This window comes from Alligator mississippiensis, chromosome 2 (assembly GCF_030867095.1).
Source record: "Alligator mississippiensis isolate rAllMis1 chromosome 2, rAllMis1, whole genome shotgun sequence".
Lineage (NCBI taxonomy): Eukaryota > Metazoa > Chordata > Crocodylia > Alligatoridae > Alligator > Alligator mississippiensis.
This window is the reverse complement of record NC_081825.1, coordinates 188823778-188840376: the sequence shown is the minus strand read 5'-3', so window position 1 is coordinate 188840376 and position 16599 is coordinate 188823778. Positions and strand designations below refer to the sequence as shown.

The following is a 16599-nucleotide window of genomic DNA, read 5'->3' as shown; positions in this document are numbered from 1 at the left end:
GAACCATCTAAGCTAGAACTCTCTCAAAGAAAAGGAGGTTGAGGGCAGTGCTTTTTGCAAGAAGTCCTCACCTCCCTTTTGAATTAGCCCTTTTCCCTGGTTGGCTACAGCCCAGATTCATCAGCCATTAGGGCATACTGCAAAGCCCATCTATTTATGCAGGCTTTGGGGAAGTGATAGTCCCAATTCGTTGCATGTTGAAAAATTGTGTCCACTTGCCCAGAAGATGGCATAGGCACGTCTTTTTATTTCTTTGGTTTATAAAACAATGTCACGTTTTATGAGGGTGAGTTTTGTTAAGTTTTATTTGAAGGGTTCAAATAGCACATATTATCATTAAGAAACTGAGACAATAAAGTACATTTGAACCCACATCTTCAAAGGTGAAATTCCAGTTAGAGCACAGAAGGAAATGACTGTTGTATCAAGAGACTAAACATTTAACCACAGGCTATAGGCAAAATGCCATTGTTTAAAACAGCAGTACTATACATTATACCAACTGTGGAAAACAAACTATGGATTTCCCCCCTCTTTTTATGTTAATGTAAATGAAACATTGTTTCCTGGCTTTAAAACAATACACACAACAGAGGACAGAAAAGTATCTATTGTTTCACTTGCCCAACCCCTTCCCCCCCCCACCACGTCCCCCTGGTAATTATATAGCTAAAACTGCATTTGGGAGAGGTTTAATAGAAGCTCAGAATAGATTTTAGCTAAACTGATCACATGGAAGAAGCAGGGGGGTAAGTCTGCAAAGAATGTTAGGCAGTTGGGAGAAGCGATTAAATTATTCTCTTTGTAGAAGCTTCGTTCCAGCTCCTTTGATCTATTCTACTCCCCCACTCTAATACATTCACCCCCTCCCCACCCTCCCAGCCTCAGTGTCTTCCTAAGATTCCTGCCTTTAAAGTAAAACCTCAGATAAATAAATGAAGGCCTGGGCCCAGGCAGTCCTCTCGCTGCAGGAATCCAGCTATTTCTGACTGCCAATCAGCTGACTCTCTTTGTCAGAGATTCTTTCTTTTCTCTTTCCTCACAGCTGGGTTGGGGAGCTGGGGCAAGGTCTAACAGTCAATGAGCAACCCACTTTTAATATCTGTAAATGTCCTCAAATTGTAGATATTGGGGTAATGTCCCAGACTTACTGATCTTGAATAAAGTTGCTGAACCACATCTAGGACAGGGCAAGCCTGTTCTTTAGAAAACGCAACACTCTTTCCCTAATGGAAAAAATAATGGTCCCAAACTTCTAATAGAGTATCCTGTAGACAACACCTACTTTACGCAAAGATTTCATAATCTAACACTTCTGCCACAGAAAATCCACAATTAACTCCTAAATATTAGCTGAGCAGACATATAGCTATGACTTTCCTTCCCTCCGAAGCATGTATTCAAGCAGCTTCTCAACCCCGCAGTGTTTTGTTAAAGATATACCTTTCATGTCTTTTTTACACAGAAAGAGATCTGCCAGATGGCCTGGATCAAAAAATCATAACGTGGGAACTGGTACAAAAAGAAAACTATCTTGCAAACTTGGAACAAATGACAAAAGAAAGCAATGAAGAAAGGCTAAAGAAAACCTCTAACAAGTACATTTCTATTAATCTTTCAACATTTCTGACCTGGCCTTTTGATGCTAGTAATGGGCAAACCTTGTAGCTCTGTGGGTCTGAATAAATAGAGGGAAGTTCAGACACTTTCCAAAGCTCATATGACCACTCAAAACTAAGCACAATTAGGTTAGAAATACCCATCCTTGAGAGCTGAGTGAAGGTGGCATCATTGCAATCATAGTTCTAACTGGGTGTGTCTACATGTGCGCCCAACTGCGCAATTGTTACTGTGCAGACATTTAGTACTATAGCTTGAGCAAGTACTAAATGACTGAGCAGTAACGGTTGGTACTGCACAGTCCCAGCACCGCACAAGTCGCTTCCGACGCTACTGTGCAGTAGCAGTAGCAGCGCTACTTGTGGTACTATACAGAAAGGCTGCTTGTTGCTACTGCACAGTAGCGGCAGCATCATGATTCATGCCTGCCGATGCTATGCTGCCATAGCAATGAACTACGTCACCGTAGCTTGCCCATAGTATCTCATATAGATGCGCCTGTTGTCCTTAAGATGTACACAACTACAAACAGACTAAAATTCAAACATCCCTAAAGTAAAATGCACCTGAAAACTTTGTTGGGAATCTCATAATATCACGATGTTATGCAAGATATTGTGCACTTTCTTGTTAATCAACAAATGGTGAAAGCTTTTTTCATTGGCCTGGGTTCTTCTAATTCTAATGCAAGTGTTCCCCAAGACAAAACGCTGACCAAAATCCAATTAAACCATCTTTCTTTCAAGCCTCTGTGTGGCTTAGTGGTTTTAGCACATGATTTTGGTACAGGAACTTTTGAACCCAGCATGGCCTGCCATGCTTAAAATAGTTAGCATGAGTCTCTATTTCCCTCCTATGTAAAATGCAGATAACTTACTATAAGATAGCAGGACTGTGAGATTAGTTAATTCTGAAAATAAGAAATGCTACATAGGTACCCTAAAGTATACCACATAACTGTAAGGGAGAGGTAAGCTAATATTCATATCTGGGATACTGAAATATCTAAAGTGGGAGAGTCAAAGATATGGTGCATTGAACTATTTCACTTGGGCTCCTGGAAGGGCTCACAACTGAATTCCCAGGTATGAAGTCCCGGGGGGTGGGGGAGATGTGCATGAGTAGGGAGGTAAGGGGGAGGTTAGCAATAGCTGCTTTAACCTCTGCACTGCTCCCCACCATTGGAGGTAAGCATGGACTTGGCCTTCAAGGAGCCCTAGAGTCTGGATCTGGTCCTGGGTGTCCAAGCAAGTTTGATGCACTGATTTAAGGCAATGCATCCAGGTCAGTGGTAAACCATCTTCAGAGAAGCTTCTGATAATCTGATTCAAATGTTTTATCTTGTGAAATTTCCATGAAGCTACGTGCACATGAAACACTGCCACCATTTGCAAAAGCTGCATTGCAATTTCAGTTCTGGCATAAGCAAGTGCAACCTCACTTAAATCAATTAGCTACACTGCCTAATGTTTTTGTTTTAAGTGCCCTTTCAAAACAAGCCTTTGCCTTTCTGATTTATATTATAGTTGGAAACTAGGACAGACTACTTGAATACATAAATGGAACTTATTATTCTTCTCAACCCCAAACCATACTTTGAAGGTTGATTTGTAATATTTTAGACTTATTACATTATTTTTAGTTTATTCTTATAAATGAATCATTGACTTCCTTTAAAACTGTAGCTCTGAGAATGAGCAAAACAGGCAAACAGAATCCAACAGCTTTCAGATGAAACAATAAAAATGCAGACATAATTGCTTCCAAAAAGAAAGGCCCTCATTGATTAATGGCATTCTGTTTTAAATGTGTAACTTAGGTAAGAAGTTATTGGTTGGGAGATAAAAGAAAAAGAACCAGTCTACACTTCTCAACACTTTACCTGAAACAGATCCAGATACATTTTGAAGTTGGAAAAAAGATCAAATAAATGCGACCAAATTTAGAGTTTTTAACCTTTGCTGTTGGGTGGCACCAATTCCTGCTGTATTAAACCCCCCCCCCCCCCCCAATCAAATATGGGTTTGGGTATGTTCAGGAGAGTTCTGTACAACATTTTAGATTTTTGTGGGGAAAGGAACTAGCACAAACTTACATTTTTCATAAGCAATAAGCAGGGATTCAGGCTTTTTGTTTCCCATGGGAAAATAAAGAAAAATGTGGATTTTCTCCTTTAAAGGAGAAAAATGTGGGAAACCATGGGTCCCCCTTGCAGGCTAGCAGAGTTCCAACCTACAAGGGCTGTTGGGGGGTGGGGGAGGCTGGAGTGGGAGGAAGGCGATCACAGGCGGGGTATGCACACACATCCATGTGGCTGGCAATACAGCCAGGCAGTGTGGTGGAGAGCAAACTCTGCAGCTCCCAGCAGGTAAGTCTATTGAGGGAGTGGGGGGACATAGGCAACCCATGGGAGGGTAGGGGGTGAGTAGGCGATGAGTGAGAGGGCACAATGGGGGGCACAACTTGTGGGGAGACTGAGGCAGCAGTGGCGGCTTGTACTGAGCCCACACAGTAAGGAAGGAAGTGGAGTAGGGTTGGCAATTGGTGGCTGGGAATGCTACCCAGCTGGGGCTATGGTGGAGCAGGTCTGAATACAGGGCTTGGCCAGGGAGCAGGATGGAGCCATAAGCAGCTCATTAGGAGGGGCAGGGGCGTGGCTCCTCACCATTGTGTGCATTCTTGGGGTGGGGTCAGGTCCAAAGGCAATGAGTCAGGAGGCATGGGGGGGGGGCACATGCCCCCCCAGATTTCTGCTCTCACAACAGACACAGGGCTGTAGCCTGGCTGGACCAGCACTGGGCAGAAAACACCTCTGCAGCCCAGTGAGTGGGACCCAGCATGGGAGGGCAGAGTGAGGTGGGGGGGCTTGATGCTGCTGCTGCCACCCCCACTGCCGGGTGCACCATGTCACCATGGCTGCCAAGGTGAAGCGCCGCGGCACCAGCACAGAGTTGTATTCCCTCACTGCAGTGGTGGGCAGAGGGCACTTCCCCTTGGCGTCATGGCATCATGGTGCTCTCAGTAGTGGCAGCAGCACTGAGCCTCCCTGCCCTGCTCCGCCCTCCTGGATCCCACCAACTGTGCCACGGAGGTGGCTCCTGTGCAGTGCCAGTCTGGCCAGGTTGCAGCCCCATGTCTTCCTGTGGATGCAGAAATCTGGGGAGGCACATGCCCCCCCATGCTTCTCCTATGCATCGCCCATGCCCACACCCCTCCTTCCCCACACACCCACTCCCTGCCTCACACATACACCCCTTTCCTCACACATGGTGGGGCTGGGGTCTGTGGGCGGGGAGCAGTGGGTCAGGAGTGAGGGGCAGCAGCAGAGCTGGGGCAACAGGTGGGGAGTGAAGGGCACCAGAAGGGCTGGCTAGGTGTGGGGCTGTGAGTTGGGAGTGAGGGGCAACAGCATGGGTAGGACACCAGCATATCAGGGCTGCTCAGTGCCACAAAGCAGTAAGGGGGGACAGCCAGAAGTGGATGGTGTCCTGGTGAACGAAGAGGGCAGGGGGAGCTCTGATTTTCCATGATAAAAAAACCAAAATCAAACACCAAAATATATAGATATTTAGAATTTGTTTTATTATAAGACTGAGGCATTGTTAGGCTTCCAAATTGCTTTAAAATTGTAAATGTATCAATAAACATTGTGTTCAACTGATATCTATATATTTAGTGGCGCTTCATTTTAATCATGGAAAAGCACAGACTTTGGGTGCTTTAAAGAGATTTTTGGTTTTTTAACAGAGAAACCTTAATAATAAGAAACTGATTTCTGAAAAAAAAATTTTTTTGAAAGAGTTTCAGGAAACAGCTAACCCTTGTGGCTGGCAGTAAAAACTCTATGGGCTCAGTCCTCATACCTCCTAAGCTCATGCTGTTTCCTGGTGGAGCGTAAGGGATTGGGGAAGCAAAGTTGGCTCTACACTCGTTTCCTGATTCTTGCAGAAGCAGAGGACAAATAGGCCATAGTTCAAGTCAGAGTACCTGAAGGACTGCTTTAATTTATTTGAGCTCCTAATAACCCTATAGGGTCCCCTGAATAGGAATTGAGGTGAGCAATTCAAAATAATCAGAACCTGGGACGTGACTCAGTGGGCACGTCTACATGTGTGCCCGACTGTGCACAGTAACTGCCATCAGTAGTTTCCAACACTACTGTGCACTGGTGTCAGCATCATGGTTTGTACCCGCTGCTACATCACCGTAGCAAGGACTTACATCGCTGTAGCTCATTGCTACAATGATGCAGCATCTTGTGTAGACACGCCCCATGTCTCATAATAACTAAGATGCTTTAGTGCCCTGGTGGTTCTGCTTAGGCTATGTATCTGCTTTGTTCGTTTTAGGGTGGACAGTCTGTCCAACTATTTTAGTGGATTGAAAGAGCAAGAGAAGCGGTTCAAATCTCTGGAATCACAGGTAACACATTGCTCCCTCCTTTCCTCCCCCACCCATGTTTGCTTCATTTACTGTTTGGATTGCACTATCTCTACAAGTTGGTGGAGGTGTAGCTGACATGAAGTTTTGACTAGCCCAATAATTTTCTTCATGATTCAGAAGCAAAGGGGCAGGCTCTGCCCTGTGATTAGTTCAGTATCTCTCTCTTGCTTTGTTGGTCCTACTATACCTATCTCTACCTACTCCTGTGGTCAGGCTAGGGTAAATACCTGCTTAGTTATCTGTTTTCTTCACCTACCATTCCCCTTAAACTGATACCTGTGAAGGGGACTCTACTCTCATATCTTTGCTGGTACAGGACTCAAATTAAAATCTGTCCTACCTGACAGATAGTCTAACTGACCTCTCAGATCTATTGTTTTTTAATTAACACTGCCAAGAGCTGTTAAACCTCTTTGCCTCAGAATGAGACATTATTTTTTATATCTTTGAAAACAGGGAAACGAGAGTCACTTTTTTAAAATCAAAAACCATACTGAGCGGGCTCAGCAAGGGAGCAACACACTGGCTCCAGCTTTTGAAATGTATAACCTACAGTTCTAAATGGTCACTCAAAGTCCATATTGAGACATCCAAATTCTATTGTATAGAAGGCAAAAAGAACAGAAATCCACATTTCTGATTAAAAAAAAATCTTTCACGCCTGCAGTTATCCCAAGGCAGCATTTCATGGTGCTGGCAAGGGGCAAAGAAGAACGCATTTGGGAATGACAGCTCCACTGCTGCTTCTGCTGGCCGGTGCTGACCTGGACAGGCTCCTCCCATCCCCAGCAGCACGTGGGAAACAGGCTTCAGTTGCATGCTGCTTTTCCTGGCTGGTGCCGACCCAGCTGGGCCCATCCCATCCAGAGCAGCATGCGGCTGAAGCTGGCTTCCCATGTGCCGCTGGGGACTCCTGGCTGGGTCAGCACTGGCTAGCAGAAGTGGTGGTAGAGCCTCTTGCCTTTTGGGACCAGCCGGAGCAGGTAGGGGGAAAGTGCAGCAGCACGTAGGGAAGCCACTGCTTGATAGGGGACAGGATGGGCTGGCTGGGCTGCACCGGGGAGGGAAAGCTGTGGCTGAGCCCCCTGCAGCTTGGGATGGGAGAGGTCCCACAGCACTGGAGGGTGCTGTGCTGGTGAAAGGACCTGGACCTGGACTGGCTTCTGCTGTGCTGGGCGGGGGGGGGGGGGGGCGGGCAGGCTTGGATGGGTCAGGACTAGGTCATGCTGGCACCAGTTGGGGGTGGGGGTGGCCAGCTTTTGATGCTTGGGGCCTGATGGGGTGGGCTGGGTCCTTGCTTGTGGGAGGGGTCAGGTTCCAAGGCCACCTCTCCAAAAGGAGTACTTCCAGGGGCAAGGGAGGGACTTCCAGTGGCACAGGTAGGGGTTAGGGGATGGGACTTCCGGTCCCAAGAAGGCAACCAGGGGGTGGGGAAACCGAAGGGATGGGGCTACCCATGCAGCCCTCGACAGCTCACCAAAACTCATCAAGCAGCCCTCCACCCAAAATAATTGCCCGCCCCGGAGAAGATGCTCTCCTGAGGTCCCTTCAAGACCCATTTTTCAAAGATTTTAAGAAATACTGTTAGCTAGATAAATTCAACCATCTACTTCTCTAGATAAAAAAAAATGCATTCTATAGCTATGCTTATGCAGAAAAATATTCTATTTCTTGTCTTAAAAATTGCTTGTATTTAAAATTTAATAAAAACACTATTACGGAGTTTAAGTACATCTATTGCTGAGATTTTCAGTATTTCAGACTTGCAAAGAGAATTTCTGAAACATGGTACTGATGAAGAAACCACTACTTATTTTGTAGATTAACTACTGTACGCTCGTTATTTCTTCAATGGCAGACACTTTAACCAAAAGTAACCTACTGAGCAACACGCTGACTCCAAGCTATACAAGTAAGTATTGAAAATTATAGTTGCAAAGCAAAATAATGGAGGTGAACAATTTAGTAAATGGATAAAAATACTCGTGAGGGGAAGGAATCATTTAGGAAGGTACAAGGCAATAAAACAAAAAATAGTGGGAATACAATTAAGAAAAAGATTTAGCTTGTAAAGCTGCAAAAGCTTCCTAACAGTGAGACTGATTAGAACTTGGAGCCTTCAGGGCAGGGATTGCTGTTTACTATACATTCGTATTAGGGCTGTCAAATGATTAAGAAATTTGATTGTGATTAGTTGTGCAAATGAAAACATTAGTCACAATTAATCTCAAGTTTAATTACACAGTTAAAACTCATTATTATGTGCAGAAAAACATAAATTATGCAAAATTATGCAGGTATTTTGTGTGGTTGGGGGGTGATGGGGTATGTGGGTATGGGGGGGAATTTGTGAAGGTATGGGGGGCTGTAGGGGGGGGTGTGGGGTTTGGAGCCCAAGAAGGAGGGGGTCCCCACATGCCCTGGCAGGATGCAGGGTATTGTGGTCAGGAGCTAGGGGCAGACACACATGCACACAGACAGACACACACACAGACAGTGCCCAGAAGGTAGGTCTGTGGAGGGGAAGAGGAAGAGGTAAGGGGTGTGAGGGTGGGAAGATCGAGGCCCCCATTGTGAGGGAAAGAGTGGGGCAGAGGCAGGGCTGTGGTGAATGGGGCCCCAGTGCCTTGGTGGGTTGTGGAACGGAGCCGCGGGAGGCTAATCCAGGAGCATGGCTCCATGCCACTGCATGCACCCCCCTGGGGAGGCATGGAGAGCATGTGCTCCCCAATTTGTGTATGGGGGAGAGGCAGGCTGGCCGCTGTGGGTTGGGGCTCTGCACCCTGCTGCCTTTGCTCTGGGAGCTGCGTGGTGGTCGTGCTGCGTGTTACCTCCCCACCCAGCCGTGGGAGGCACAACATGGCATACTGTGAGTCCTGGAACAAAGGCAGGACACAGAGCCCCAGCCTGCAGCAGGCAGCCCACCTCTGCCCCATGCACAAATCCAAGGGCACATACTCCCATGCCTACCCTGGGGGTGTGCACAGTGCAAGCTCCAGCTGCTACACCTTGGACTAGGCAGGGGACCTACATGCCTGGAGCCAGGGAACTGGACCCACTGGCACCTGATCTCCACTATGGAAGGTTGGGGGGGGGGATGATCACACCATAGCATCCCCCTGGATCCCCCTGGCTGAAGAATGATCTGCCTAATCCACTAGATATTTTCCATACCTAATATTTGTTTAAATTGTTTACCAGAAAAACTAGGTAAAATATGGGGAGAGGAAAAGTAACCAAGTACTTCATGACAAAACCACATTAAAAATAGGCATATCTGTAGGCCGAGGGTTGCAATAGTTTGGTCACTAAAAACAAATGACACAGATATAGTTAATGTAAACATATATGGCTGGGAAAATGTTTTATCAGTTATGGGATAATATGGAATGTGCCATGTAAGTAGGAAAATACTCATAGACAGCTTATACATGCACATACATGTAATGCACATGTAAACATACAGACTCAGGTTTATGTTTTCCCAATAAAAACGGGGAAGGAATTTTGTTTTATACTGGTTCAATCCATGTGTACAGTAAAACATCAGATTCTGTATAATTTGAAAACAGTTTATGGCATTCAGCTTCTGGAGTAAATCAGGTCAGCAATAAACACAGAGTGATGAAGTGATTGAGTCTCCATACACATACTTACATTTCTCCCAGAGCAGTTTGCAAAAGGAGACTTTTAAAGCTAACATCCCTATGAAATGTGCTTCCAAAGTTTAGATGCTGTAAAAAGCTTCTAAAATAGCTATCTAAGAGCTTCATTTAGAAAACAAAATAAAACACTGCAGGGGGGACAGGGGAGGGAAATCACACTGCAGCATTTCCTACCCACACATTCTAGTACTGGGTCTCATGCAGTAACAGCCATTAAAATGGACTAGAAACCTAAAACAAATGTAAGCCTGTTTTTATTGTCTACATTAAGAAACACCAAATGGTGCAGTCTAAGGTAGCTTTTCCCTGACTGATGGGCATTTTTTGTTTTGTCAGGTTCTCCAGTATTTACTCTACATGCTTGTTTTCCTAAGGCTTTTAACAAATGAGCTGCTTTATACAATCCTTTTAGGTTTGACGAATACCGACATTAATCAAATACCCCTACTGGCGAGAAATGAAGGTGACGAGCATGCAGAACAGTTTGAAAGTGACATAATGTACATCGATAGCTAAATGTAGTTCCCATTTCATCAAATTAAATGGTTTGCCATACTAAAATACTTCTGGGTGAGAGCCTTGCCCCGCTGACATCCATAACAAAGCTCCTATTTGTTGTCAGTGGGATAAATTTCCTATTCGTGTTTTTGCCTATTACACCTCTTTACTTACTTTGTACTGTATTTATTTTTTACATCACTGTGCCACTGATCCCCTGCCCTTTTTCTCCATTCTGTTGCTCTCTTTGCCCATGTTGCCTCCAGAAATGTATCTGCTTTTTTTTAAAAACACCTCTAATATTATGACTTTTCACTTGTCTGCCCGTTTTAAGCCTACTGTACATGTTACATTTATAAACAGCACGTTAATTGCAGCATAAATGGCAAGGGTACTATACATGCACTCAATTTAAGGTACCAAAAATGGCAAGCCAGCCACACACATTTGCCACATTCAATACAAAACATTTCTATGGCTGGTTTGTGTGACACCTTAAACTTAAGATGGCTAGGGCCAACAATGAGTTTACTGCTGGTCCCAGACTGCATGGGGGTCTAGAATCAATCCTAGCCCCAGCCCAAGGCTACAGGGGTAGCAGAGGATGTGGGGGGAAGAGGAAACAAAGAACTTCCCTGCTGGAGACTTTAAAACCCATACCTGGTGCCTCTGTCCAAGCTGCTGGGCATGAGGAATCAGAGGCTCCCGATGGGGGAACCAAAGAGCTTCTCTACTGGGGGCTTTAAACCCCTTACCCAGAAGCTCTGGAAAAGGTTTTCTTTGACACTATAGGATTTGAACCCCAATCCCAACAATTGCACTTCCTGCCATGCCACATGGGCATGGTAGGATGCATGATTTTGGCATAAGGGATCAGTTCACAATTGCTCTGGAGAACTGCTGGGCACAGGTTTTAAAATCCCTTTGGCTCCCCCACCAAGAGCCTCTGCTCCCCTGCACCCTAGCCAGAGTTGCTGGGTGCAGCGTTTTAACAATCAGCTGCTTGTCCAGGGGCTGGGGCCAGCAACCCAAAGTGGTCTGGGCCCTAGTCCCTGGATAACCCTTGATCTCAAGCCCTCTCAAGAGCCAAGGCTGTCCAGCTGGGGCCGACAATCAGCTGATTGTCCATCCCATCTGCAGGGCTAGGCACCTGGCTTTCAATTTGGGAAGTAGTAATGGCACAATTTGGATCTGATCCCCAAACTGCACATCCTGCCATGCATGTATGGCATGGCAGGTGAGATTGTTGGGATCACAGATCAGATCACATAGTGCCATTGAATGAACATGTGCCAGGGGCCTTAGATGTCTCTCCTTTTGCCCTGTAACTATGCTTTGCATAAATCTATGGATTCTCCACAAGTTGCCCAAAAAGTCTCTCCTGCCAATGCATGCACTCTAATAAGACCTGATCCTATAAAACCAACTTGCTCCACCCTCTTTTCATTGAACTTTCCTCTTGCAGCATCTTTTATCCCTCTTCCTCCCTCCTAGCCAACCTAATCTTAATAATTTCTTCTGCCATAAAGGGTGCAGACAGAAGTGACAATTTTTGCCCAATTTGGCCACAGAAAACAGTTTACAGCTTTAATCAAACACAAGTGCATGGATGCAGACAGCTTAAAAAATGGCTGATTGGGTGAAAATCTGACCCCTCATTGGATGATGCATCAGCTAAAGACATTTCAAAATGCAGATACAAGTAGCATCTTTTGGAACTTGTGTCTGCAGAGCTCCCAGCCTGTCACTGGTTTCAGAACGGGAGTGGGGAAAGGGAGCGGGGAAAGGGAGCAGAGGGAGTTCAGTCTGGGGGGTTTTCAGCACCCTCTTGGACTGTGGGGCAGGTGTTGGAGCCCCACCCCACAGTGAGGGAGGGAGTGGGGCAGGGGCTGGGGGCACTGCCCAGACAGGGCAGTGCATGGGGCTGGGACAGAGACCAGGACAGAACCACAGGCAGCTCATCCAGGGGATAAGGGGCATGTGACCCCCAGATTTGTGCATGGGGCAGGGACGGATGCAGACTGACTGCTGCATGCTCAAGGCTCCCCACCCTGTTGCCCTGCCCCTGTGGGTCCCATGCTGAGTGTGCCACCATGGTGAGGCACCCCCTGCCCACCCGGCAGCAGCGGGGGCTGTGACGTGGAGTTATGCCCCCTGCTGCTGCTGGGCAGGCAGGGGGCACATGGCCAGAGCAGAATCCCCAAGGGAAAGGCAGCAGAGCAGGGAGCCCCAAGGCCACAGAGGGCAGCACACATCCACTCCACTCAGCTCTGGTCCGGCCATGCCAGCAGCGAAGGCGGGATTGCGGTGGGGGGGGGACCGGGGTCGGGGGAAGTGGGCATGCGTCCCGCCTTCCCCTTTTGAAAAGGTGGTCACTCTACCTTTCCCCCTCCCATTCTGAAAACAGAGCCTGGCTGTTGCTGCAGGAACCCAGCTGCAGGCTCCCAGCCCGCAGGTAGATTCTCCCCCTGCCTGGAAGAACTGTGAACTTCTGTTTGGTCTGGGGTAAGACTGTAACTCAGAACACTTTGCAACAATTGTTCTGAGTTACAGCTGGGAGCTGCACTTCTGTCTGCACCCAGAGTCTTTCTTCTTCACTCCTGCTCCCTTCCAGCTTGTGTTCTTCCTTCAAGCATTCACTTCACAGATCTAAATAAAAACAAGCCCCTACTGGTAACTTCCTTCATGCAGACTGTCCCCAACAACCTGTTTTCTACAACCTTACTGCCCTCTGATTTTTTTCTTAAATGACGTCATTTATTAAAATTCCCCACATTTTTTTCAAAGAACGTACTGTGATGCAGTGTGATGCTTTCCTCATTAAAGCTGCCTCATTTAAGGAACTTCATGTCTATGGGTTTCTTACTTCCCTAGTTATTGCAAATAATCTCCACCCTTCCCTTCCATTCATTATGGAAGGGTGGAAGGGAAGGCTGCTTACATGCCATACTTCCACCTCTTATATGCTGCTTTATCAGAGAACAATGGAGACTTTCTCAGTGCTGCTAGGACAGTCCCCCTGCTTCTAAACTATTTTGTAACTTCCTTAAAGTCTTCATATTGGTCAACAACAATTAAAACTTTGAACAAAAACAAAAACAGTCTTACTTAATGAGTGAACCTTTTCCCAGAAACTACTTGGATTTTCTGTACCTTTTGTCATCTTCATTACTAGAGCTATCTATAGGTGCTGCCCGAGTATTTGACAAGTGCTTTATTTACATGTCCAGGTTAACTAGTTATGGGCCTCTGCTAAACTTTCGTATGAAAACATAGACAAATAAACTGAACATTATTACTTATAGAAGTTCTCTCCCTGTACTTTTCTAATCATAACATCCGATCTTGTGGATTAATATAAATGACCTTGACAAAAATTACTGCATTCCCAGCTTTCTTGAATGGCCAGGCCTCAATTAATTTATATTCCCTAGGAAATCCTTTAATACCCGTGTCAGAAATGCTGATCCTGGTAAGCTGTGTAACCTCCCTGTAATCAGATTTTTTTCCTGTGAGGAAAAAACAAAACTGAAAAAATCTGAGAGATCAAACATGTATTTTATGCCAAACTTTTTGGCTGCGTGAGGTTCTATTTTATTAATGATGATAAATAAGTGCCTCAAATGCTGCAGGTGGCAAGTGAAAGAGAAACAGTGGGAAAAAACCCTGGTTATACCCTGTTCAGTCTCCCTTTCAGTATCCACTTTCCACCACTGTGTGGCACAAGATAGTGAACAAGATGGACATATGGTCTGACCAGTAAATGGCAGTTCTTACCTTACATTTGGGTTGGTCTAATAAAAGATATCAAATTCACCCAAGGAACCTTGTCAGTTCTTACCTTATGATCTAAATGTGATTTCTTTATAAAATGGGAGTTTGATAGCTTATTTCACTATGTCAAGGAGCTCGAAGTCCCATTACTGTCTTTCAGAGTGACACTGGAGTTTTGGCATCTCATGCTCACCCTACAATATGCTCACCCTACGGGGAAGAAAGATTTGCCACACTGCAAATTTGTTAACCTGATCTTTTAACAATATTGCTCCTACTGATAAAGCCATCTACATCCTATAAAGTACACTCTCTTTACATTTACTTCCCCTCATAACCAGTCAGTCCCTGCCATCAATGAATTAAATACCTATTTAAAAGTAAAAGCACACGGTGATGAGTCCAAGGCAGGGATATAAAATATACTGTCCGTGGATCAGACTGGTGTACTATCTGCAGCACACACTGGTTACAACCCTGCATACTGTATGCGGTGTGCAGAGCCCATCTGCTGCGGGCTGCACCTGGCATGAGGGCTGAAGCCAACCTGCACACAGCTATTCTAAGGCACATGCTCATGAATTGCCCGGGTTGGACTAAGCATGCATGCCAGATTCAGCATGCATGGAGCAGGTGCCACATGCAGTATGTGTCCCAGATTGATCCTGTGCATCATGTAGGTCTAGGGCTGCTGTATGCTGCATGGGGGTAGAGCTGGTCTGGCATGAACTGCATGCAAAGCATGCAGCTGTGTTGCATGCTGGAACTGGGGCCAGTCCAAATCAGGCCCACAGACTGGCCTAATGTGCAAAGTCATCACGCAGGGCTGGGCTGTTATGGGTGCCACATGCAATGCATGCCCCCTACTGACTTTGCCCACCGTGCTCAGTCTGCGCCCCAGACCAGCTTCATGTACAGCATACTACATGCAGGGCAGAAGCCAGCATGTGTGCTTATGGTACATGGGGCTGGAGCTGGCATGGGTACTGTAAGCAGCACATGGGCCAGTGCAGGGCATGGCACAGCACTCGCACTAGGCTGGCCTTGTGTGCTGGATCCAGCATGTGAGGCTACTCTGCGGGCCTAATTCAGCCCATAGACCAGCCCTCCACCCCTCATCTGATTCATTTGCCTTTTTGGTCCAGCCTCTTATTAAATACATAGGGTGCAGATATGTGTATGGAACCTAAAACTTGTTTCTCACAGTTGTATTATTTATCTTATTTATCCCCCAAATAAGACCCCACACCTTGTTTTGAGAAAGCAGAATGAAGAAAAGATTTTTCCATTCATGGCCTAACCACAGAGGCAGGGTAAATGCTACAGCATCAGCAAAAGTTGCAGCATTAACTCTTTCATAACCATTGCTGATTTGGCAGCAGCTTTTGGCTGCTTGGCTATTACAGGGCATACTTTACTGCTAAGCCAAAAGCTGCTGCCAGTTTGGCAGTGGTGAAAATGTTAACATTGTAGATCTGACCCTGAACAGTGAACTCCACCCCTCCCTCTCTGGGTCAGTGAGGAGAAGTGGAGCAAAAACTGTAGCCACCAGCCATGCTTCCATTCCAGTGCCGAAAATGACTTTCCCCACTTAATACTGCACCCCAATTTTGGAGGGATGCTTTTCTGGGGGAATCATATATGAGGTATTAATAATTCCTGGTAGCTTAGATGAGGCAGTATGCACTGTTCACTTACAAGAGAAGCAGCTATGATGCCAACCTTGAAATCAGCCATTTTCTCTTCAGGTACTTCAAACATTTTTATCAAGAACCTCTCCAAAGTAGCTTAAGTAGTGGAGCAAAGGAGCTTTGTTGCAAAGGAAACTAAAGAAACTGCCAGTTCCAAGAAAGGAAGAGGTAACCTCTCAGTAAGCAGTAATAAATATGGTAACACGGATGACTAAGTTGTTAATTGAGGGCACTGGTGAAGATAAAATTGATCCAAATTGGACATCCTGAATTTCATCTCCAAGAAAGTAACACTTTAGCCTCAGTTTTCCTAATACCCCCCCACTAAAAAGGTAATCTCCATACTTACTGCATTTACAATTCTCACAACTATTTCTCATTCATTGCGTTCCTTTTGAACCTTGTAAAGCAGGAGTGTCAAATATAAGCCTTCCGCCCTATGGCAGCAATGTTAATTCATCTGGCTGCTGGAGTGGGTGTTTCAGTGCAGCTCCAGAATCCAGGGAGTTAACACCCCTAACCTTCCCACCCAATCCTTATCCACCACCAAAATCAGGGGGCTTAGCCGCACCTGACAACTAAAATCAGCAGCAGGAGAAAAGTGAGAGGAGAGCAGTGGGGGACGAGAACAGGAAGTCTTCTGGTCCAAATTCAACCAATGGGCCAAATGAGTTTGACAACCCTGGTGTAAATCCTTCCTGGGGTCAAAAACAAAAAGGAAAGACCAAGATGGGAAAAAAATGTTTTGAAGAGAGTTTATCTACAGATTTGGAATAAAATCCTGGAAGATTGCCCCCAAAACTCCCACCTGGCCATAAGAGACTATATGTATGCTTTGCTGCTATTACCCATAAAGCTTTATTTTTTTGCTAACATACATACAGTTCAAACACACCCAGAAACCAAGC

At 45.8% G+C, this 16599-nt stretch overlaps 1 protein-coding gene across 1 annotated transcript in view; it reads left to right on the top strand.

The window, feature by feature from the left end:
• The window catches only part of TRPM5 (transient receptor potential cation channel subfamily M member 5), a 71544-nt gene extending 59023 nt beyond the window's left edge, over nt 1-12521 (top strand). The window contains exons 21-24 of the mRNA XM_059721340.1: nt 1466-1598; nt 5970-6042; nt 7885-7975; nt 10141-12521. Coding sequence (XP_059577323.1) covers nt 1466-1598; nt 5970-6042; nt 7885-7975; nt 10141-10244 — 401 coding nt within the window. The 3' untranslated portion in view covers nt 10245-12521. The remainder of the gene's footprint in view (nt 1-1465; nt 1599-5969; nt 6043-7884; nt 7976-10140) is intronic.
• The last annotated feature ends 4078 nt before the right edge of the window (nt 12522-16599 follow it).